Source organism: Cordyceps javanica, chromosome 7 (genome assembly GCF_051103115.1).
Source record: "Cordyceps javanica chromosome 7, complete sequence".
NCBI classification, from domain to species: domain Eukaryota; kingdom Fungi; phylum Ascomycota; class Sordariomycetes; order Hypocreales; family Cordycipitaceae; genus Cordyceps; species Cordyceps javanica.
Window position 1 is genome coordinate 2379010 of NC_139301.1, and position 23926 is coordinate 2402935.

General features: G+C 49.7%; 9 protein-coding genes across 9 annotated transcripts; 5 read left to right on the plus strand and 4 right to left on the minus strand.

The window, feature by feature from the left end:
* Positions 1-405: 405 nt before the first annotated feature.
* On the minus strand, positions 406-3728 carry V2A60_010204 (CNH domain-containing protein; the record flags this gene model as incomplete). Its single annotated transcript, XM_083261464.1, has 3 exons — positions 406-510; positions 562-1409; positions 1460-3728. The coding sequence occupies 3 exons, from the start codon at positions 3726-3728 to the stop codon at positions 406-408; spliced, it is 3222 nt and encodes a 1073-aa protein (XP_083117590.1).
* A 1291-nt stretch (positions 3729-5019) lies between these two features.
* V2A60_010205 (H(+)-transporting V0 sector ATPase subunit c') lies at positions 5020-5812 on the plus strand (the record flags this gene model as incomplete). The annotated part of the gene is made up of 6 exons (XM_083261465.1): positions 5020-5064; positions 5117-5147; positions 5224-5306; positions 5369-5481; positions 5549-5719; positions 5770-5812. 6 exons carry the CDS (start codon positions 5020-5022, stop codon positions 5810-5812), a joined length of 486 nt encoding a protein of 161 aa, XP_083117591.1.
* Positions 5813-6311: 499 nt separating this feature from the next.
* On the minus strand, positions 6312-6984 carry V2A60_010206 (uncharacterized protein; the record flags this gene model as incomplete). Its single annotated transcript, XM_083261466.1, has 2 exons — positions 6312-6811; positions 6903-6984. 2 exons carry the CDS (start codon positions 6982-6984, stop codon positions 6312-6314), a joined length of 582 nt encoding a protein of 193 aa, XP_083117592.1.
* Positions 6985-11604: 4620 nt separating this feature from the next.
* On the plus strand, positions 11605-12506 carry V2A60_010207 (uncharacterized protein; the record flags this gene model as incomplete). Its single annotated transcript, XM_083261467.1, has 2 exons — positions 11605-11737; positions 11818-12506. 2 exons carry the CDS (start codon positions 11605-11607, stop codon positions 12504-12506), a joined length of 822 nt encoding a protein of 273 aa, XP_083117593.1.
* Positions 12507-13266: 760 nt separating this feature from the next.
* Positions 13267-15963, plus strand: V2A60_010208 (phosphatidylinositol 3-kinase VPS34; the record flags this gene model as incomplete). Its single annotated transcript, XM_083261468.1, has 3 exons — positions 13267-13271; positions 13323-13424; positions 13476-15963. 3 exons carry the CDS (start codon positions 13267-13269, stop codon positions 15961-15963), a joined length of 2595 nt encoding a protein of 864 aa, XP_083117594.1.
* Positions 15964-16002: 39 nt separating this feature from the next.
* On the minus strand, positions 16003-17318 carry V2A60_010209 (MDR family NADPH-dependent oxidoreductase; the record flags this gene model as incomplete). Its single annotated transcript, XM_083261469.1, has 2 exons — positions 16003-17071; positions 17134-17318. The coding sequence occupies 2 exons, from the start codon at positions 17316-17318 to the stop codon at positions 16003-16005; spliced, it is 1254 nt and encodes a 417-aa protein (XP_083117595.1).
* A 1544-nt stretch (positions 17319-18862) lies between these two features.
* Positions 18863-19492, plus strand: V2A60_010210 (uncharacterized protein; the record flags this gene model as incomplete). The annotated part of the gene is made up of 1 exon (XM_083261470.1): positions 18863-19492. The coding sequence occupies one exon, from the start codon at positions 18863-18865 to the stop codon at positions 19490-19492; it is 630 nt and encodes a 209-aa protein (XP_083117596.1).
* Positions 19493-20154: 662 nt separating this feature from the next.
* On the minus strand, positions 20155-22032 carry V2A60_010211 (uncharacterized protein; the record flags this gene model as incomplete). The annotated part of the gene is made up of 3 exons (XM_083261471.1): positions 20155-21411; positions 21468-21561; positions 21620-22032. The coding sequence occupies 3 exons, from the start codon at positions 22030-22032 to the stop codon at positions 20155-20157; spliced, it is 1764 nt and encodes a 587-aa protein (XP_083117597.1).
* Positions 22033-22614: 582 nt separating this feature from the next.
* On the plus strand, positions 22615-23625 carry V2A60_010212 (protein MTG1; the record flags this gene model as incomplete). Its single annotated transcript, XM_083261472.1, has 1 exon — positions 22615-23625. One exon carries the CDS (start codon positions 22615-22617, stop codon positions 23623-23625), a length of 1011 nt encoding a protein of 336 aa, XP_083117598.1.
* Between the last annotated feature and the right edge of the window lie 301 nt (positions 23626-23926).

Genomic DNA, 23926 nt, shown 5'->3' on the forward strand with positions numbered 1-23926 from the left:
CGAGCAACGATGGGCTGTCTTGGATGTGTCTGGCCCGCGAATTGTAAACCCATGTGGGCATTAGTGCTCTAGTCACGAACGACCGATAGGCATGCAAAAGCAGAACATTGGCTGGAACAAAAAGAGTACAGGTGCTTCAGTGTAAAGTACTTCGGCAGGACAGGCTTGTCTTGGTAAGACCAAAAAAAACAAATTTCTTGCGTTCAAGATCTTCTATGCATTTTATATCGATTTCACCAGAATTCTGACGTTCGGAAGAAAGATATCTGCCGTCAAGGGTAAGAGTCCGTACGATATCAGATCCGCAAAACAACATTCGCTCAATTTCGCTTCCAAAACAATGATTTGAACGGCAACCGGTGTAAGAACTCGTTTGTCAGGAATAAGAAAAGAATGCCCGGATAATTACGATGAAGAGGAGCCGGGAACATCCGAACGTCGATTGTTCTTCCAAAAATCGATAGCCTCCACGACATCTTCGCCCTTTTCATCCTCGTACGCATATAGGATCTGGAGCACTGTTAGCGAAGAATTCTTTGGGCTGTGGGAAAGTGTAAATACCTCGTGAGTGCTGCTATGCAGCATTCTGATGCTCTTGTGTGGCACAATATGGACAGTGCCATTCTCAATGTTGCGTAATTCTATGAAGTTGGACTCAAAAGCAAGGATAAATGGATAGCTCAATGCAAAGCTCTGAGGCGCGCCTTCCCAGTCAATTCGCCACTCGGGGCGAGCTCTCCAACCATTGCGGTTAACAAAAAATGAGAATTCCGAGTAGTTGAGCAAAAATTCGCCATTCAACCGCTCGATATGAATCGGCCGCACTCCTTCCCTCCGAGCAACAAAATCAAGGGAAGTATCAGCTTGGTCAAGAAGTGACTGTGTCTCAAGAGTTTGCAAGGAGACGACCTCGAAACCTCTAGCGCAAGCCACACAGAGAACTGACTTGAGGAAATGAACTGATGTAGATTCCGTGGGGATGTAGAACTCTTTGAAGGGTCGAAGTTCATCATGGCCACTGCTGATGAATTTGCCAAGTCCCTTTTGTTTCTTTGCCTTCGTCATCGCGTCGTTAGGCTCGAAAACCTTAATGGTGGTCGATAGCGCGGTAGACTTCACACAGCAAACAAGATGTCTGCCTAAACAGATCCCAGTCTTGAAGAAACTGCAGTGATTCTGTATCTTCTTCGGTCTCTTAGCCAGGGCCGGTTCGTCAGGGTTCAGTGCTGACAGAGCATAGGACTGCAGCGTTTTGTTTGAGAGAACGAGGAGAAGCTGGTATTCCTCTAGTATGTCAATCTGCGTGACGCTGGGCGTTTCGAGAACCCGCCTCGGTATTTGCTCTTTCACTTTACGGTCCGAGACATATATACCATTATCGGTGCCGTACAGTAATTTCCTACCACCATCTAGAGCAAGTTAGTAACATGCGGCCATTGCCATTCATCGGGTTTCTCACCAAACGGCGTGACACAGTTCACTTGGTTGGTGCCTCCGAAGAAGTTGCTCGAAATCGCCGTAGTGTTGAAAAAGTCGGCGCGAGCACGGAGACGCTGCTGTGCGTTGTCAATAAACTCAAGCCATTTCTTTCTTGCCGCCTGATTGGAAGCATAAAGGGTCTGTTCGTAACCCGCTTTCCCTAAATGTCGAAACGTTATGGGCCAGCCTTCGCCCTTCTTGGCATCCGATGCAGTCGTTCGGATAGACGGAATGAGGCTCGAGGATGATCGCTTTATGGAACCTTGCAACGGGATAACTTCGTCCATTTCTCGAATGGCGAGTAATTCCAGAGGTATTGGCCGCCTGTACGCGGTAATATCTTCTGTCTTCCCTTTTTGCTTGATGCGAACAAGTAAAACGGCATGATCGAACAGAAACGCTGTTATCTCCGCCGGGTCTGTCGGTGACTTCTTGAATTGGCTCTTGAATACCAGCTCGCGTCCCTCCTCGGTCAGTCGAAGATCAACCCTTTCATTAGCCTTAAATCGCAATTGTTCGTGCAAGCGTCTCAGATTAAAGCGATTCTCAGCTTTGCCAGATTCAGCGTTTACGCGGCCGAGGAGATCCCTGATCATGGTGAGCACTTTCGGTATATCGGCCTTGTCGGGATTGTCGTCCTCTGTGTACTTGAGCACGTTTTCAAGCAAAAGCGGGTACCGAGCTAATCGAGTGGTAGGCTTGGTTAAATATCCGTTGAGTTCAAGTTTGCGGGATTCCCTCTTTCTTTCGATTTCATCAACGAAGGCAGAAAAGTGAGGGTTCACGGAACGCTCGTTTTCGAATCCGAATTTGCCTTCAAGTTGCTTGGATCCATACCAGATGAAGGGCTCGAACTGGGGCACAAATTCTAAGAAGACGTCACCAATATTGTGAACAATCGGATCCTTCTGTTGACGAGTAGTAAGAGAGGACGCAAATCTTGAGCTGACAGTATGGATACTGGGGTGGTCAATAATATTACTGAATATTGTTTTGACAACCTTTTCGCGGCGTTGAGAAGGTATAGGCGACTGCTTTGATTTCAGAGGGAGAATCCAGAAGTCGCGCAAATATTCAAGATCCTTGACGAAGTCTCTCTCGGTATAGCAGATCTCAGAGATCACTTCTTGTCTCTTTTTCTCTCGCTCACCAACAGCGTCTGCGACTTCCTTCGGCACTGAGTTTATCCAAAGTTTTTGCTCGTCCGTCTGGTCTGCTTCATCATCGTGTAGATTTGTTGCATCATCTTTTCGAAGTCCAGGGTTGATCTTGAGATTTAATCGCGATACTTGCTCCAATCTGCGCGGACACGCAATGGAATAGCAAAGCTGCTCTCGCGTGCAAGTAGGCGAGTAACATTCAGAAAGTAAGACAAAAACCCCATTTACGGATGATTTCTCCTCTGGCTCGTCCACAAGGGTCTCTCTGAACTGATACATCTCTGACTGTGAGTCTCGCAGGCGATGCTCGTAGGTCACATCATGAAAGAACTTCTGCGCGTCCAGTGCGCGGCCAAGAAGAAGCGCAAGATTTCTGTCTGTAGTCCTGATAATGTAAGACAAGACATCGACAGCCTCGGAGCCACTGAAGGCATTCTTGTATGTGAGTTCGTTCTTGGTGCGATCCCCGACGTATATCTTTTGTCTAAAGCACTCAGCCACTCGAGAAAGTAGTGCAGGATAGACAAGCGGGGGGCGTATTTTCGTTGCCGTTTGAGGGCGCTCGCCCTCGATAGATTTACTTCGACATGGTCTTTGCACGAGCGTCGCAGTATCAGACTCTGAAGGTGTGATCGTCGGCGCGATACTAGAAGCCATAGACATGCTTCGAGAATGCTCATAAGTGCTCGTTGACGAAACCATGCTCGTGGTTCTACCTTGAGCACTAGACGCATTTGCATACGAGCCACCATGCGACATATATCCGTTCGCAGTCTGTAGGTCTGATGGTGTCCGCCGGTTGGGGATGACACGGCCACTCATCGTCTGATGAGCGTCCCTATCCTGCATGTGGTATGGGCCAGTCATTGACATGGATCGATCTTCGTGTCTTTCGGGTACAATACGGCCCTGCGCAGTGGTTCTTGCAGAATGCTGCTGCGAATATGGAGCCTGGCGAGACTGGTTCGCAGGCGACTGCTGATAGGCATGCTGGGATGGTTGATACATCTGGGGCCTAGAGGTCGACGCGAGGGATTGGGATCGGTAAGGGTCGGTATTCAAAGCAGCTCTGTGCGGAATCTGATACATTCTATGGCCAGGCTGTCTTGCGCCTGCCGCTTGTGGCTGTACTCCTCTGGATTCCATTCTAGGAGGCATCGGGCCACCGGGATTTGGGTACTGGCGTCGTCCCTGAGGTATGTATTGATTTGGTGGATATTGCCCACCTGAGGTCGATCGTTGCCCTTGATAATAGCCAGCAGGCATGCTACCTTCCGAGATTCTGTTACCGACAGGGGCAGGATGCTCATATTCACCATAATAGCCTTGGTGAGGTCGCTGCTGAGGAGGGTGCCGCGGGGGAGCTCTTCCTTGATCCATCATCGGAGGCATTGTGGATGAGGTCATAGTCTGCGACCTGCCAGGCGGTGGCGCGGCACCAAAAATATTAGAGAAGGCAGCATCGCGTTGGGGGTTGTTGTCTGGGTAGCCTCGTTGCCGTGGTGGTGGCCTTGAATCGTATGGATAGTCCGCCATAGCTACATATGCGTTAGAAGTCAACAGCTTCCCTGAGGGGATTCGGTCTAACACAGGAAAGGTGTCACGGTACCTTTGGATGTCCAGGCGCGACCAGACACAGAAGTAGGCGAGTCTCCGAGACAATTTCTACCCCGAGGCCAGACTGCTTCAAGAAATATTCCAACGAAGAAAGAGACACAGTGACTGTCTCGTTTCCAGTTCAAACGACCGCACTGATTGGCTTTCGTTGCTCCGGCTGAGCCGTGGCCGCGCTGCTCAAGGATGGTCCAACGTCAGTAGGTGTCGGTCGAGGGGAACCGCAAAAGGAGCCGAGATCAGGACGGCGGTATCGATAGGTAGGCTGGAACAGGACTGTTTCGTAGCCAAACAGTCGTATCTTGAACCTCGTCGTGTGTTTGCAGGGTGTCTCGGTCGAGTTGCACCTTAGGCCTCGCGGACGCCTTGAGGGATTGGTTGCGAGCTGTCAATTGCCTTCATGTGTGGCTTAGACAATCCCCCAGTTGTAGGGGTTAACTACGCCACAGTCGTTCTGTGGCGCAGGTGTGGCTCGTGACTGGGATGTTCACCACCAGAGCCATACACAAGGTAGACCTATGTTGCCTGAGAATTTACAAAATTAATTGAGCCCTCATTTTTAAAATGCAATGAGTTTTTTGTCGAAACAAAAGACAAATCGGACAGGAGTTGGTTGCCTCTTTCATGCCGCTAGTCACGTGCAATTTGAAGCTGTTTAGCCAAGGTAGGCGGAACGAAGCCAGAGCTCCCTCTGCAGCTCCTGACTGCACCGCCATCATACAGTCAATACAACTATTGAGCACCATCCAGTATATAGACGCACAATATGGAGTCAGAAGTTGCACCAAAATTTGCGCCTTTCATTGGCATGGTAAGATTTCAGATAGACCCCGTTGCCAACCCCTTCTAACAGGCTTGCTTAGGGTGGCATTGCTGCAGCAATGGTATTTGGATGTACGAGCGACCATTTTCGACCCCGATGTTACGACCGCGAAATATGAAGCGAAACATTGTGACTAACTTTCTGCAGCGATCGGTGCTGCCTATGGAACCGCGAAATCTGGCATCGGTATTGCGGGAGTAGGCACGTTTCGACCTGATCTGATCATGAAGGTAGGTTATAGCTAGAAGTTGTTCCTCTCTCAGTCCGGGGCTTGAGGCTCTAACTTTCCAAGTGCCTTATACCTGTCGTTATGTCAGGCATAATAGCTGTCTACTCTCTCGTCATATCGGTATTGATAGCGGAAGACCTAACGCCACCATCCGTGGGCAGCTACAGCTTGTTTGCGTAAGTGCCGCTCACGCACAGCGCCATGCACCAAAGCAACCTATATACATGAGCTAATGTTTATTAGTGGATTTCTGCACCTTGGTTGTGGCATAGCGGTAGGGATGACAGGTCTGGCTGCTGGATATTGCATCGGCGTTGTCGGTGAGGCTGGCGTCCGAGCATATATGGAGCAGTCGAGGGTGTTCGTTGGTATGGTGCTTATTTTGATTTTCGGCGAGGTTCTTGGGCTTTATGGGTAATTGAAACGTCATTGCCTGTGGTTCTACGTGCTAACTGGCCCGGTAGGCTCATCGTCGCGCTGCTGCTCAACACTCAAAGCAAAGGCTAAAAACAGCGAATTCACTCGGACGACACCTTATCTGCCGTGGAGGTTTAAGTTTTTTACACTGCTCGAAGACTTGTGCTTTGGTAGTCTGTACTGTATGATTTTGGAGGCGTTTGCGGAAGCTTTGTACCGGCTAGTTACCGCCTTGGTATTTGTCGAGTCGTGTGTATAGCTTGCTCGGGACGCTAGCATGCCGAGCGAGGGACGATACATTAAATTTCATGTTATCCACCGTTGGCCACCTGCCTCGGTTTTGTTTATTGTTTATGGCTATGAAGTACCATACGTGCACTAGAACGACACCTCTAGTGTGGTCTAATGTATAGGTAAGATGCGATGGCCAAGCCGACGCGAGAGCCGTCTTCGTTGTAAGGCATCGGCCTCTCCGCGAATTCTTGTCCAACTGCGTTCACGCTCTTCCCATCCCCTCATCTGGGCTTTTGCCGCCATTAGTGATGTTTTCTTTCTTTGCTGTCTATCCAATATGACAGCATGACTTGTACTAACCGATCAACCAGTCCCACTGCCGTTCTTCCTGCTGAAGTGTTGTGCTTGAGCCTTCTCTCGCCAGTCTTTCCCTCTTGGCCTCGGCAGCAGCTTGCTCTCCCACCAGGTATGGGTCCTCGAGTGGCCGGAAGACCTCGATGTTAGCAGCGTTCTGCTCCTCGATGAGTCTGGCTGTTCTTTGGCGCTCTGGTGGGCCAGCCGTTTGGTACCTTCCGTCGACCACTCGGCGTTCAGCGACCTTACGATAGTGTCTGGTGGTTGGTGTATCCACAGCTGACCACATCTGGAAGTGCGGCATCGCCGTGGACGGCGCGCGTGCCGGCACAGGCGGAAGGCCGATCGTTTCGGGCTGGGCTCCTCGGCGTCGCCGGTCATCGCATAAGTCTGCTGCTACGGTGAGACGAGCTGGCGTAGGACTGGGGGGCCTTCTCGGCGTGTAGAGTGGTGCTGCATCTGCATTTGGGATGGTCGAGTGGTATGATGGAGCATCGGATACTGCTGGCGGTATTAATCCACTGCGCTGGCTAACCTATGTCGCGATTCCTCCCCAAGCCAGCTGCTTTCATTGTGCGTCCTGCTCTCTTACCATAGGATGGTGCCGCCGATCTGATGGAGGCCGTTTCTATGTCTAGTGTGCTGTATTGCGCCGTTGTGCTTGCTGCCGCCATGCTTTCTCTCAGTTTCGTTGCTCTGTGTTTGGTTATAGTGCGCGCTGCGCGAAGACGGTATGCTTTGGACTCTGTTGAAAGCCAGTTGCGAGTCGTGATTTTTGTGTATATCTTCTTTATTCCTAGCGGGCGGGGTCTACCTTGGGGATGTTCTACCTAGGTTACATCTTTGGTACAGATGGGCCGGTCGAACTTTAGTGCTGCAAATGTTGTGTGCCTTGGGCGTGGGCACGCGACCCCGCCGAACAAGCGTCATTGTGATGAGCTTTGGTCCTGGTTAGGTACGTGGCGGTTCTACGCCATCTACGGAGCACCTCATGTAGGTGGCATGAGGTGGCTGGGCACCTACCTTAGTACCTACTAAGGTACCTACCTACGCGAGAGGGGGGGGGGGGTCTAATATACCCAAAAAGTGAATTTTATACTGACATACTTTTTTGGCATATCGACAGGGTCAAGGGGAATTCTAACATATTTTTGGCCTTTTTTCACATGCCCCCTGATAGGGCTAGGCTATGTCTACATGAGTAAAAAATATGTTAGTAGAGAATCTATTTTCAAACGACGTTAGAGCTATGTCAGAAAACACCCCTCCTCCTCCTCCTCGTAAGTATCTAGGTAGGTACCTAAGTACCTTGGGGAACTACTGATACCATTCTCCCCGGGCTACTTGGTGAACCGCTCACTGCCTAGGTAGGGTATACAATAAAACGCCGCGGCTTTGGTGACTTTTGCAGTCGACGTGAATTAATAGTATCGTTGTGTTTTATTGATAGGGTGCGTAAGGTATCTACTTGCTTACCTTCTCCAAGCTACTAGTTGGGCCATAGTGGTACGCTTTCAAGCGCCACTCACCTACCCAGTAGCCCTCAAGATACGTCAGCCCCCCATACTTATCTGGCACTCGACGGCGCGTTGTTTGTTCCCTCCAAGACGGGAAAAGACTTGACAAGTGCCGCACTGATGCGAGTATGACCGCAACCGATAGAAGCAGATAAACGCGTACAAAACACAAGACGTCAACGTATAGAGGAACTATAGAATCACACCACACCATAGGTCGCAATTGAAAGCACGGGTCGCCACTGTCCATCAAGTCAACCAGGTCCAGGGTAGTGAGTGACTGGAAGTCCGACGCCAGAGAAGAGCGTAACGCGTCCCAACAAACGCCAACGTGGACTGATCCCGCATCGCCACGTCACGCCGCCAGCGCCTCGAGAGCGACCCTATGCATCGTAAGAGAAAAAAGATGGAAGAACACACTCTAAGCTCACGGAAGAATGGCATCTCACCCCCGAGTGCGCAACACCACGCGCGTCGAAACGCGAAGGGCAAGAGAAAGAGAAACAATGGAAGTGCAGAGGACAACTCAACAACAATGAGCCCTAGCTCTACATCGCAAAGCTCAGACAGCCACGATGAAGATGTATACGACCCAGATCAGCCACTTGCAGAACGCCGAAAAGTACAGAAAAGTTTCAGAGAACTCCTCCGTGACGTAACAGAAAACTCGGAGGAATACATCCAGTCTGGCTCGCACGGGTTGTATGACACCATTATCAAAGCAAATGAGCTCACGAAAAAAGTCCGCCAAACGTCAGAAGCCACCATAGACTCACGGCTGCTAGTCAGCACAACCGATCTCTCATATCGGAAGACGCTACGGCTTACACAAGGCAGCCTCTCCCAAGGCGTTGATGTAGATGAGCTTGTCTCGAAGTGCATAACTTTTATGCGCCAGGAACGTGGAAGCTCGGGAAGAGGAGAGGGAGGTGAAGAAGCAGAAGAATCAGACAGTGCGATGACACAGAGACGACACGGGAGAGAAGACTTCAGCGGAATTGACGATTCCGAAGACAGAGACGGCGATATGATGAACTGGAGTCATTTAGGCCGATTTGCATGTCTTCCACACTCCAGGAGACCAGCCTTACATGGGCTTCTGCTTGGTCCATTATCACTCGAGAGAAAAGTACGGAGGCTTGCTAAACGCAGTGCCCCATTCAGACCAAACAACCTGGCCGAAACGCGACCGGAGATTCTGAACACCGAAGACCTAGCTAAAAAAGAGAACGACCTCACCGCCATATGTGGGAAGATATTCCAGCAGCTTCAAAATACACAAGAACAGGTGCAAGAGGCGGTAGCAGACGCCATACACGATGAGATGAGCGACGAAGAAAAGATTAATATAATGCACAAACATGGGCTACGGCGGACCGGTGGCATAGATCTTATGAGATTTGTGGTCAACCCCAAATCGTTCGGACAAACAGTCGAGAATATTTTCTACGTGAGTTTCTTAATCCGAGATGGGAGAATCGAGATCGAGTATGATGAATACGACCTCCCTGCACTAGGTAAGTCTGACGCCCTATATTCGAGAAGGAAGCTGCTCACATGGCCAACCAGCCCCTGTCGTCCGTGAAGAGCAGGAGGATGAATCAGCTCGCCAAGGCTCAGCAAAGCATCAAGCTGTATTGTCTATTGACATGCAAGCCTGGCAAGACATAGTCGAAACTCTCCAGATCAAAGAGCCGATGATTGCTCATAGGCAAGAGATCGTGGCTAGTGGCCCAGGTATCAGAGGCTGGTATAGCTGAGTTCTAAGCATATTCACCTGCCTCATGTATGATCCATTCATGGAAGCAGCACATCGAGTGAATGAACCCACAAACCCTTTCAAGCCGGTACCTGCCTCGGTGATTTCTTCATATGCTACACAAAGCGTACATAAGAAACGCAGTATCTACTGGAATCGCCCTTCATTGTCCTCCCGCTTCGTGTGAACGATGGCTCAAAGCGACACTGAAGGTACAAAGGGGGTGTATAGACAAAGGGTGAAAGGAAGAAATCAAGAATCACTGACTGGAAAAGGACAGCCACGAAATAATTGGAAGAATGCTAAAACACCTTATATATAAACGAGAATAAATACCTCTAGCCGAATGAACTACATATATTAACCGCGAACACCGAATCCCAGTCGCGTAGATCTCGAGAAACACTGGAAGAATTTGCATCATTCTGCTGTCCGGACAAGTTAGAATGACCTGCAGATGCGATACGCTTCTATCGAAGGAAGGAACAGTTAACGGAGGCGCCAGAGCCGACGACATAACCGATTCCATTGCCAAATCCAAGAGAGAGCGAGAGCAGGATGCGCGTATCACGCAGCTAGAGAGGCAGCTTTTATTAGCCAAGGCTCAAATGGAAGAGAGAGTGGACGCTCTGGTGGAAGCCGATGAATGGGAAAACCCCCCCAATCTCGAGGCAGTAAAAAAACGTGAGCGAGGGGAGTCAAGGTGGGAGCACAAGTCCAAAGAAAGGAAAGACATTGCGGCAGAATGGAAGAAGATAGAGTATCGCAGCTGCGAGCCCATCGAGCAAAAGAAAGCACTCGACGACGAAAGACAAAAAATAGAGAAGATGAAATGGGAGTTTGCCACACAGGCTAAGTCCGGGTCTCAAAGAACAAGGAGGATCGCGTCCAGAGAAGCGACTGTGGTAAGCGACCATGAAGCACCATACGGCGACGCAGTACTATCTCCAAGCGATCAGACGATTATATTTCAGAAACCAGTTCCAAAGGACGTGCAGATGCTCAACAGTGGCAGAGCGAAATGTGAGGATTATTACGAAGGGAGCAAAACTTCCTTAGCATCTCCAACAAGCAGTTTTGACACGGCCACCAAAGCCAACTCTACCTTAGTCAACCTGGCACGAGGAGTCGTCCGTCAGGAAGATTCGGTTCGAGGTTCTGGCATTGAGAAAAGGCCCGACATTCAGAACGGGCCGCGAGTTTCAGAGCAACCCAAAATGGCACGACTTGGGAAAACAGACAATAGCGACATGATATGCGGGGCGTGTAGGCAAATAGCCACCCATTCGTTGTCTCCCAATTTCACTACCCAGTCATTTTGCATCATGCTTCTAACAATTGGCATCGTAATGCTCATCGCAACATCATTGTGCGTCCAGAAAACCAGAAAAGAGCAAAGTCTATGGCTTGAGGCGAATGGACTTACGAGAGCCCACCTGCTTGCTATAGCTCCCGCGGGAGATGCTAGGTAGACTGCATTCAAAGGCCTACATGGAGAGCGGCGGACGAATCGGACAAAGAATCGTGGTGATTGGTAAGCTTCTACGCTTCGGAGACAAGAGGCGGAAAACTACCCATGAGCAGGTAATGCCAGCTAAAATATTTCAAATACACATTGGTTGCAATATTCTGGCTCTCCGCCCGCCTAGTAGAAGCCCGTCGGAGACTACTTGGTCAATAATGAATGACTATTGCCCCTCTTTTCCCTAGGTCATAGATCGCCGTACTGGGTGGCGCCACCGAACTCGTCCACCCAAAATACGATTTGGAATTACTTAGTAGGTCCCCAGACTGGGCCAAGCCGATTGAGTGATGCGCTGATGACATATGCAATAAAGAGTTGGCGCTAGCGAGCGCAGGCTTGTGATGCTGACGCAGGGGAGAAGGAGACCCGCGTTTTGGTGCTACTTTTAAATATGCACTTGCCCAGCCCGCCAATCCCGATGTTTCGAATTGCGCGGTATCAATTCATTCTAACACAAATCAGATTGATTTATCCGGTCAGATCACTACGCACTATGTCGACTCAACTTATTCCTTCCAACCCAGCGGATGTCATGGTTATCCGCCATGTCACCCCCAGCATTGTGACATTTTCGGTGCCATTCGCAAGATTTGGCAAGGCAAAAATCGGCGGTCGAGGAACCCTGGGTTAGTATATTCGCCAATAGCTAGCGTTAGACTGCACAGTTGACGCTCAACGGTGTTTCATGGCTAATTTGCAAGCTTAGTGAAACTGACATCGGGTTCGTTGGCCGCGTTTTCTCCTGTTGCGCTGACGGACGCAACCAAGGCCAAAGTGACGGAAATGGGCGGCAGAGTCAGTTACTTGATCGCGCTAGATTTTGAGCATCACATATTCCTATCGGAATGGGCGAAAGAGTATCCTGGTGCCAAGATTATTGGACCTCATGGTTTGCCAGAGAAACGAGCCCAGCAGGACGACCCAAAAATTGGCAAAGAGGAATTCGCAGTTGTGTTCACACCAGAAAAGAAACACGAGACTAAGATCAGCGACGAGTTCGATGCCGACTTCGATTACGAATATGTTGATGGTCACGCCAACCGCGAACTTGTCTTCTGCTACAAACCCGAAAAGGTACTGATTGAGGCTGATCTGCTGTTCAACTTACCTGCTACTGAGCAGTATAGCAAAGTGTCGGAGGGCGAGCGTCAGGCCTCCGGTGTAGTGGACAAGCTATTTGCGAAGCTCCAGAGCACTGCGGGTGACGGTAAATGGATCAAACGATTCAATTGGTATATTCTTGCCAAGGACAGACCGAGCTACAACGAAAGTCTCCAGGTTATTGGTGGTTGGGACTTCAATACTCTGATCCCTTGCCATGGCGATGTTATTGAAGGGGATGCTAAGCAAATTTTTGACAAGATATTCAGCTGGCACTTGGATGGCAAGAACTGAGCCTTTCGCAGCTGACTGTTGATTGGCGTTTACGATCCTGGATAATTTGAAATTGCGTTCGGAGTTGACAGCGGGGGTAGGTAATGGCAAAGGTGCAAGATTATTTCATAGTTATACCCTAGTGACATTTTTTCTTGGCCATTGAGATAGGCAACCTGTAAATGATACCATCACGCTAGATTAAGAAAACTAGACGGATCCAAGAAATCGGAGCAAGCAAGAATATTTCCCGCTGAAAAGCCTAGTCTATTTGAATCTATTATGCAGAATTATATCTCTATTTCTTTCTGGTATACGGATGGTCTATTTCTATGGCAATTACTACTCAGTAGTTGTATTACTGATACCACTCGGTGAATGTTGGGCCCTGGTTGTGGTGATCGGTGTGATAAGTGGGGCCGCAGCCCAGCCTCTGCGCTTCTTCTGGCTGTTTCTCCTGCCCTCTCAACCGCCAAGAGTCTTCCGAGAAAGTCTACACTGGCTACATGTTCAGTCCTCCTCTCGTCTGAAAGAAACCTACAGAATATGTAACCATTTTCCCATAGATAAATGGCAGAATACGGGAAGATGGAGCCGTTCTCATTCGCGGGCTCGAATGACGTCGACCACGCTGTCTGCATCCGCATGCAAGTTCGGTAATGGTGGAGTATCTGGGAAGCATTGACTAACATTTTACAGTATGAGCTTGGAGGGAGAAGGCGCGCCTTTGAAACAATCTACCTTACTCAACCGGCCTGATCTACGCCATGTTGGGTCAAACATGAGGTATCGGCCTGCCACCCTCACACTTGGCACAACGCCACTAACGTGATGCAGCGTGTACTCGGATTTATACGTCACTGTTCAAGTTTGGGCTGGCTCGAAGGCTCTTACAGTTCCCGTGCAAACGTCATATAAACCTTTCCGTGCGGAAAGACGGTATGGCACTTGGCGGCAGTATTTGAGATCCGTATACTAATGACCTGAAAGGTGGAACGAGTGGTTGCGGCTTCCCATTTCCTATAGATCGCTCCCAGCAGATTCATGTATCGCCATCACCATTTGGGACATCTCTCCAAGCGGTGGAGAAGACTCTCAAGGACATGCTATTCCCTTTGGCGGAACAACCCTGTCCATGTTCGATGCTGAGAATCAGATCCGAAAGGGACGCCAGAAATGTCTTGTATACAGGCATAGAATTGCGGACGGATCTATAAGAATGGAGACACCGGCCATTTACACATCCAAGAAGAAGGCAATGGCCGGAGAAGTTGACGTGCAGGCTGCCCGAGATGCAGAAGAATTGGAGCGAATGGAGGGTCTCTTCAAGAAGCACGAAATGGGCGATATTCCTAGGGTTGACTGGCTCGACCAACTGGTATTTCGTGACTTCGAGAACCGCGGCCTCAAAGCGGCGGAATCCTCCCTCAAGATGCTGCAGCGGCGGCGACGTCTCGACAACCTCAAAAATGAGGTCATTGACCACGTATCAGATCCAACGAACGACTTGAGTCTACCAGCATTTGTTCTGAACGTGGAGCTACCTAGATTTGATTTTCCAGTCGTGTTTGCGGACCACGAATATGACGTCCCTCCAGTATCCGCGCTGGCAACCTTGCAGGTCAATGCATCCGGACAGCATCGCCACCAAGCTCCCGAGGTCCAATTTGGGCCCGGCATTAATGCTGGCGACGACAGCATGTCGGCAATAGGCGCAAAAATAGCAGCAGTATTTGATCCAGAAGTCGGTCAGAGAGATAACCCCGCTGAGACGAAGCACAGAAGGCTGTTTCGAAGCTCTCACCGCCATGGAATACTCGACAAGGATCTGAAGCCCAATGCAAAAGTCCGGGATGAACTCAACACCATCATGAACTATTCTCCAACCCACAGCTTATCCCCGGAAGAGATGGATCTCGTTTGGAAATTCAGATATCATCTCACCAGAGACAAGAGAGCTCTTACCAAGTTTGCAAAGTCCGTCAACTGGAGCGACCAAAATGAATCAAAACAAGCTATCCAAGTTCTCGGACGGTGGACCGAGATTGATGTTGACGATGCTCTTGAGCTGCTTGGATCATCATTTAGCAACCCCGCTGTGCGCTCATATGCTGTGGACCGATTGCGCAAAGCCGAAGATGATGAGTTGCTGCTTTATTTGTTGCAACTTGTACAGGCATTGAAATATGAGCATATTGCTACAGAGTCTGTAGACAATGCCCTCGAAGATTCATCGCTGGCGCGTTTCTTGATACATAGGGCTGCTGCAAATTTTCTCCTTGGTAACTACTTTTATTGGTACCTCATGGTAGAGTGCGATGACAATAGCCCAGAGCAAGAAACACACAGTCGCGACATCTATGGGAAAGTGGCATATGACTTCATGCGAAGCTTGGCCAACCAGCCAAATGGTACCGATGAAAGAAAGACGCTACTACGACAAGCGGAACTTGTTGCTGTGTTGTCAAAAATCGCGATTGATGTGAGAAAATCTAGCGAATCAATGTCCAAGAGAGCTGACAAGGTGAAAACCCTGTTTGCGGACCCGAGCAACGAGCTCATTTTTATAGATCCACCGCTGCCTTTACCTTTGGATCCTTCTGTTGAAATAATTGGCATCATTCCTGACCAAGTCACAGTTTTCAAGTCGTCATTAAGCCCTATTAAATGCACTTTCAGAACTGTTGATGGCCAGACTTACCCAATCATTTTCAAAGTTGGAGATGATCTTCGCCAGGACCAGCTTGTGATACAAATCATCACCCTAATGGACCAGCTGCTTCAGAAGGAGAACTTGGATCTCAAACTCCTGCCATACAAGATACTGGCTACAAGCACGGCTGCGGGAGCATCACAGTTTGTGCAATCGCAGAGTTTGTCTAGCATCGTCGGCAAGTTCAAAAACAATCCAGCTTTGGCGTACTTAAAATACCACAATCCAGACAACACGCAACCTTTGGGAGTCAGACAAGAGGCACTGGACACTTATATTCGTTCTTGCGCTGGATACTGCGTTATTACCTATATCCTTGGCGTAGGCGATCGTCATTTAGACAATTTGCTATTAGCGCCTGACGGCCACTTCTTCCATGCCGATTTCGGGTACATCCTTGGGCGCGACCCGAAACCATTTGCTCCTCTGATGAAGCTATCCAAGGAAATGGTTGACTGCATGGGTGGAGTGCAATCAGTACACTATAAGCAGTTTCGGCAGTACTGCTTCTTGGCCTATGCTGCTCTCAGAAAGTCCTCCAACTTGATCTTGAACCTATTTAGCTTGATGATAGATGCCAACATCCCTGACATCAGACTTGAACCTGACAAAGCGGTGCTGAAAGTCCGGGAGCGCTTTCACCTAGAGCTGAATGAGGAGGAAGCAATGCTGTCGCTTGGTAGAATCATTGACGATGCTTTAGCATCGTATGCCCCAGTGGTCATTGACAAGTTGCACGAGTGGGCCCAGGCATTGAGAAATTGAGTTATCCTTAGATCTTAATACACATGTGGCTGACAATTTTCAAGTCTCACCAAATAGGAAGACGCCTTTCCCAGATCTGTACCCCTTAAGTCCGAGCTGCACGGCATCCCGGAGCTTGTTCTCTTCCGTCTCCCAGTTCCACGGGACCCCCTCGACGGGAATATCGGAGAATTTGCCCTGCCGCATCATGTCGAGGATATCACCAACCATATGTTTCTTGCCCACCGCATCACGCTCATTCCAGTTGGATAGCCAAAATCCGACAAAACGAATGTCTTTGAATATTAATAGTCCAACAGGAAGAGCAATGGGCTGCCTCGACATGCCGCCATACGTGACCATAGTACCACCCTCGCCTAGAGCTCTTGCGAGCGTGGTGGCGGATTTCCCGCCAACACAGTTCAGAGCAAGGCCGATACTGTCGCGGCCATTGCGTGTAATCGTCGCGAGCTGGTCCTTCCACTCGCGTGAGAGAAATTGAGATTCCGTGACAACGACGTCAGCACCCAACTGATGAAGCTCTTGCTCAAGGGACTCGGTCTCTGCGGATGATTCTCTATCGCGTATAACATTGATGCTCCTCAAGCCCCAGAGCTTTCCGAACTGGATTGCAGCCCTTCCGACACCAGAATTGGCTCCATTCTGGATGAACCATTGTCCGCTGCCCACATCAAGTGGTTTCATTCCCAGTCCGGCCTTCAGTCCCGCGCTGGGCCCGTAGCAGCGAAGCATTTTGTAAGCAGAGCATGGATTGACGCTCACGGTTGCCACCTGAGTTACTGTCAAACCTTCCTTGTTAACCTTGAGTAGCTGATTAGAGTCAAATACAGCATGTGTCCGCCATGTTCCTATCTGTGAGACAGCCGGAATGACCCAGTCACCTTTTTGAAGCTCGTTGGAAGCACCAGCGACGGACACGACCTCGAAGACCCCCTCATTTCCTGGCGTGATCGATGGCTCAGCAGTACCAATTAGCGAAGTGAAGGCTGGTTTGGAGCCGTATGTGCCTTGTATAGTGTTTATGTCGGCCGGATTGATTGGCGCGGCGAGGGAACGGACAAGAACAGAAGCTTGTGGGATTGATGGAGATATAGAATGAGTATGGAGCCTGCCCGATGGCAATTGGTCAGCGAGAACATGATGTAGAGCTAGGTGTAGCTACTCGTTTACTTGAGAACATCAGACGGCTCGCCATGTTTGGAGAAAACGAGCGCCTTGGCTTGGGTGTAGCCGTAAGGACCAGACTTGCGTCTTCTGGTAGTGATGGGAAGCCGAGATGTATTGATAGTGGCGAAGGGCCGCAGCGGATGCGACAAGAGTCCGGCTGCGCACGCCTTCTTTCCAGCGCATACCATGGCCAGATGCAGTTGCGATGGTTTGACCCGAGATGAGCCTGGCAGCACTAAAACGACAGTGAAGCTTTAGACTTGCTTTCTGGCGAATCGCCAATTATTGGGCCACCCATGACGTTGCGGGGCACTTCCGTCAAAAATTGGTTGGGGCACGCTTGGGGATGGGTCTCCAGCTGCCAGCGAGGAAGGGAGGGCACACAAAGCGGCGAATGGCATCGCCCATCATACCAGTCCGTATCCGTACACCTCTTACTTATGGTGTCGCGCCAAACCTACTGGGTGCTAATTGTGATAAGTCGTGAACGTCATCACCAACGGTGAGTCTATAGGCTGCTACGCCTCTTGATAGGCAAATGATAAGTATTACTTCTACACAAAGTGACAATTATACTCAAGGCCAGTCAGCGTTTGGGGTCGTGATACCGGACAAAACTTTGTCATTTTCATTTACGGAAATAATAATCGGTCAGGTTTGCTCTTACTTTTTGTGCTTCTGCGCAGCGACGATCTTGTCTGGATGGTGTCTGGGCATGTAGTAGGGTGGCCCGTGGATGCCTGCCTAGGCATGTAGTAGTAGGGTGGCAATACCTCAAGAGACTGCTGTCACATAATCAATGCTACCATCTGCATTTGGTTTTTTTGGACCACCTACCGGGCCGAGTCAATTCATCGTCGATTAGGAGGAAATGGCTACCAGTAATAGCAGACGGTTGAACGTGTAATAATAGTGGAGATACACGAATCGCGCAGAGGAGAGAGTTTCTGGTTGTGGGGAAGGCTCACAACCTGCAGCGACAACAGCACGCAGCCGTGGAACTTGCCTAGAGGTCCTCGTGTGCTTGGCACACACAACGGCACCGTGTAGTGTACGAAGTTGTCACTGCAATCTGTGCAGAAAACAGATAACAGAGGGCGCATGTTTAAGTCAGCCGTAATCTTTGAGACCCGGATTATACCTACTACCTATCAGCTATGTACTTAGTTAAGTGACGCTGGAAGGTTGCCAGTCGTCAACTCGCCGCTCAAGTCCCCATGCACGGGAGCCAAGCCCAGCTTCCGCTCTCCGGATAATGTAACATCTCGTACCGTTTCCGTTTCCCGCAACACATGCCTTGCCATCATGCAAGTATGCTCGCCAGCCTACGACTACTTCCCGTTTGTGCCAGAGCCGTTCTCAATAAAGTCGCTGCTCGGGGCTGGCTCGTTGGGAGCCCACTAGGTGGAAGGATACCAGTGCCACCCAAGTCCTTCATCCTTGTTAAACGGCCAGCCACCTGGGAGCTCCAATTTTGCTTCGACCCTTGGCCTTGCGCAACTGACCTCCTTTCTACACATTACTAGACGGGTTTTCTGCGGTGGTCTTACTGCCAATCCGCCACCTTCCCGAGTTCTTCCCCGTCCTGCGAAATAAATACACAGGAGAAGCCAGGAAACTGAGCTTCTAGGCTGTCTGGTCCGTGTCTTTGTCCCAAGACAATTACGGTCTGGCCTCACTGCGGCCCTCTCCTCCTCGCCACTCTACCTTTCTCACGATGCCAACTCTGACAATGCCAACTCGGTCAAAGAGTACGGCGGAGAAAGCACGCTTTGAGCTACCCGCGCTCAATCTCAATTTCGGAAACATCACAGATGGTACCAACATACCTCCACCGCCACCATCGCCAAAGGTGCCAACACCACCGCAAACCCCTCCGGCACTTGATCTAAAAAGTGACCGGGCTCATGGCACAGCCGGCACCATTAAAGCAAATGGTGCCACTACTGGTACCTACTACCTCGAGAAGCGTGCCCCGTTGAGCCCGGGTCTTCGTGCTCAACAGGGCGCACTCCGGCGCATTTTAAGCAAACGCACCCTTAGTAACACAGCCGCAGACAGCCAGCTCCCCGGCAGCCAAAGTACGCCAGTACTGGACGATATCGACCGACCTCAGAGTCGTGGTGGTTTTAGCTTGATGGGCGATCGAAAATCGAAGCGCAACAGCGGCTGGTTCAAAAGATTCCGGAGCGGCGACCAACCGTCGGCTTCAAGGCGCTCGAGCTTCATCTTCAGCGGTAGCTCAAGCAACTTGCCTGCGACGAAGCAATTAGAGCCGCCACCACCAATGATTCCTGAACTTCGAGAGCTGGAAAAGGACGAAGGTAGTCTTGGCTCCGATATTTTTCAAAACATCAAATAGTAACTGCGCCGTTTTGAACATTCACGAGGGCATCCAACTTGCCTGTATGTTGCGGCCGCAGGAATAACGCCCAGGCAGAGAAACGGGAGCTTAGTGAACCCTTTTTCTTGGATATGTTTAGCTTTGCTCTTTGCTACATGTCAAGAGTTGACGGCTTAAACATCACGACCACAGTGTCCGATTACGATACCCCCTCATGGAAGCTTGCTTCTTTGCCGCATCACAATCACATACTCCTTTTATCGCTCTTTTGCCCCCCCCCCCCCTGTGTTTTCTATTTCGATTGAAGGCAACACCGGCCCTCGTCACTACATTCACATCTGTCTTTCTTTTTTGTTTACATAGCAGCCCACCCTGTATGGATGCAAATACATGGCGATCACAGTCAGAACACACAAGATCTGGCTAAACTAATTTTACACGAGATGGCATATATCAGCTACCTAGCTATCTAGCTACCTGGGGTAGAAGTTTGACATGTGCAGCGCCGCGCTGGCAGCCCCTGGTCATAGTTGCATATGATAAATCCCATGTATATAAATAAACTGACCGAAAAGTGATATTACTTTCTGTTTGTCCCACACACTCCAGTTTCATACACGATATCCTACATAATATCCTAGTCATGATCATGGGTAACTGAGCGAATGTCGGTCGGCCTTCTAAGGTCTCGATTTTTCATCAATTGATATTGGCTGCTCCTCGATCGTATCCTCGGGTTTGCCAGGGCGGCAAGCCCACCCATCAACAGCGCGTAGCGTTTCTTTGGACCATATCTTATTCATGAATGCAAGCCGTAATGGGACCAGCGCGATGATAATCAGTGGAAATGCTGGTGCTGCCACCGTCAAGGTCACCCCAAAAACTATACCAGTCAGGACGATCTGCGTGATAGTATAAGTATGCATGCCCAGCCAAGTCACGTTGGCGGGGAGTGGTGCTAGTTCGCCCGTTGGTGTTAGGAGGTTGGCAATTCTTGGAAGTATCGGGTTGACGGAAAGGCTTTCATAGCCCATAAACATAAAGAGACCGGCTAATACGGATGTCGGTGTTAAGCCCAAGACCTTTTGAAAAGGTGGACAGACAAATATCATGATGAAAGCTGCCTGCAGAAAAGCTGAAAAACGTTGCTCATATGTTCTGGCAACTTTGGTGGACGTGTTGCCTCCTGGCGGCTCTACATCAGTAGTTTCAGCTTCCACGTAGTGGATCAATGATTCCGAATGTAAAGGGGCCTGTGGAAGAAGGCCATTAGCAGGTGGAATTCCAAGGATTCCGCAGAGGATCGTTGTAATGCCTAAAAGGGCAATGTCCCATGCAAAGCCACCCGGCTTTCGAACGCCATAACGCTGGACAGTACAGATGATGCTGCTGATTTCGTGGTCGAAGTAAAAAAGGACCGTTATTATGGCGCCTGGTATGATGGAGAGAAAGATCCACCCCACATCAAGTTTCCAGAATTCGACAAAGAACGTGTCGCGTTGCGGGTTGGTGGGCCGAAAGCTGGTCTGTATCTCCAGGCGCTCGTGATCTAGAGAGGCAAGCTCTCCGATGCGCGGGATACCGATCCATACAATAATTGATATTGCTGCAGCATACTCGGAAAGTCCTAGTCGTACGTAGCGGTGTAGTAGGGGCTGCCACGAGTTTGCTGTTGAGAGGAAGATGGCCAAAGTGCAGGTCCCAAAGGCGCCAATCACTGCGTAGAGAAAGGCCGCCAGCGATACCTGCGAGTGCGTGCGTTTCAGCTCGAGAGCTGCTTTGTGGAAGTAAATGACGCTGTTCAGAAGAGAGAATATGTCGGCACTGAAGTGCGTTACATATTGCATGGTCCAGTCATGAGCATTGAATAAGGCTAGCAACAAGTGCATCCAACCAGCATGGATGAGTGACCAGGCCATGACTGACAGGAAATCAACCTGCATCGAGAAGTTAGAGACTTGACCACAGGAATACCCATCGCAGCGTGACGTACACGGAAGTGTTCATTGCATAACTTGTAGATATTTTCTGCAAGGACAGAGAAGGGACCAGTAACTCCGAGTATACACAGCGGCTGAGCGCTGAACCTGTTGATGCACGTAAGAATTGGCGGAATTTCCGAGGGATTACTGTGATAAATCTCACAAAGCAAAAGCCAGGCCGCAGAGACCGGTACTAAAGACGACCTCAATAGTGCCCCAGGACTTGCCGGTGAGGACGTATAGGTCACTAGCAAAAGTGATGCCGGGGAGAATGTTGGTAAAGAATATATACACGGCACTGGCGAGGACCTGCTGGTTAAATATCGTCCAGTCTGAAAGGTATCTGCCCCTCAGATTGCGAAAATCCACCTTAAGAAGCCTCAAGGGCCGCAACCGACCACCCTTGGCAAAATACCGTGACCGATAAGCAGCTTGTACCGTTTCTCCTTGTTCAGCCCTCCTGCGCTCGAAAACCCCGCCAACATTGGGCGGCTGATCTACGAGCTCTTCAACACCGGCCTGTACTGGTACAGAAGAGATAGCAGTAGCGTTGACATGGTCGCCTTGTCGTGACATATTCAGTACCCATCAAAACCTCGTGAGTTTGCAGGGTAGAAAAGGTGAAAAAAAAAAGGCCAAGCGAAGACATGCAAGTAGGGAAAGTCACGGAAGCTCGCCAAGCAACTACCTAGTGACTAACCTTTTCGAAACAGTCTATCATTGAAGCTATGACACGCCACATTGCTATAAATCAAGGTTTTCGATGTGCAGCTGACGGGCACTACTCGTCTGGAATGCCCATGAAGTTGTTGACGGGTGGCGGGGCGGGTTGTGTTGGATTGGGTTCAAGTAGACGATTTCAATACCATGATGCATAATTTGGTATTATTCTCGAGGCAATTTAACTCATCTCGCCAAGTAGACTTGGGTACTCGCCAAGCTGCGTAGTGACGTGATGGAGTAATTACGATAACCTTACGGTGAAGCGGGCACCAATCTTATCGGCACGTGGCGGCGCCGCGTCAGTGCTGTTGTCTCGTGGCTGAAGCGCCTCAATAGCATACAGGCTCAGAGCTTTACAAGTTCGCATACCAATAACTAAACTCGACACGGGCATGTTGTCAAACTTATCGATAATATAACCACACTAGCCATAGTATGGCACAATTCTTGCCGAGATCGTCCTTCCAAATCCCCGGAACCATACCAAAAACATACTTCCTGGGTCATCACCAGGCCGGCGCCAACAAGATCAAAACCATCCTCCCAAATATTTCAGTTGTGCTGGAATGCCGAGATTTCAGGCTACCTTTATCCACGCAAAATCCGAGCCTAGAGAGAGCAATTGAAGGGCGGCAGCGTATTGTGATCTATACAAAGTCCGATCTTGGCACTGACAGCACCACTGCGCGGCAGACCCTGAAGAGGATATATGGAGACAATGCTATATTCTGGGACAAACACAAACCCGCCACCACCACTGCATTACTAAGGAGACTTAAAGACTCTGCGCGTACCGTGGACTCACTGGTCGGCGTGCGAGCCCTAGTAGTTGGGATGCCAAACGTGGGCAAGAGTACACTATTGAACTCTCTTCGCAATGTTGGCATTTCAGGCAAGGTTTCGAAAGCTGCGAAAACGGGCGATCAAGCTGGAGTGACGCGCAAAATTGGAACCGCTGTCCGCATTGTCCCGTCGGAAGACAAAGGAGGTGTCGGTGGTGGCGTCTTCTTAATGGATTCGCCAGGAATATTTCAACCCTATGTCGAGGATGGAGAAACCATGATCAAAGTTGCTCTCGCTCACGGTATTAAGAAAGGTCTCATACATGATGAAATTTTGGCAGATTACCTGCTGTACAATATGAATCGATGGGACCCCACTCTATACAAGCGGTACTGTGAGCCAACCAACGATGTTCACGAGTTTCTCACTGCTGTTGCGAAGAAAGATGGGAAGTTGAGAATCGGGGGTGTGCCGAACATACCCGAAGCAGCCGCACGAGTGCTTTCGCAGTGGCGGGAAGGAAAGCTAGGACGTTATGTGCTGGACGATCTCTCAGAAAGAAGCATCTTAACCCACCAAGCCAACATTGAGCAGCCACGCCAGAGCATGAGCCAGGCTAGGAAGCAGCAAAAGCGGGAAAGAAAAGACCCGAAAGAGACTTAGTCTATTACATAGATACTACTTCATAGCACGATACCCCCCCTTTTTAAATTCGCCTCTTGGACTGTAGAACATTCATGCATATATATATATATATATATCCGTTGGTCCAGTACCGTGCATACCTGCCAAATAATAAAGAAATGATGAAGGAAGGAAAATTGGACCCCTAAAACTCCTCAAGAATATAAAAACCATTGGCACGGCCAGAACTCTGTCGGCCAATAGAGCCTCGTCCCTTTCCTGTGTAAACAAACTCCAGCACTCCAGATGAACCCATACCAAACTACGCCAATGGAAATCC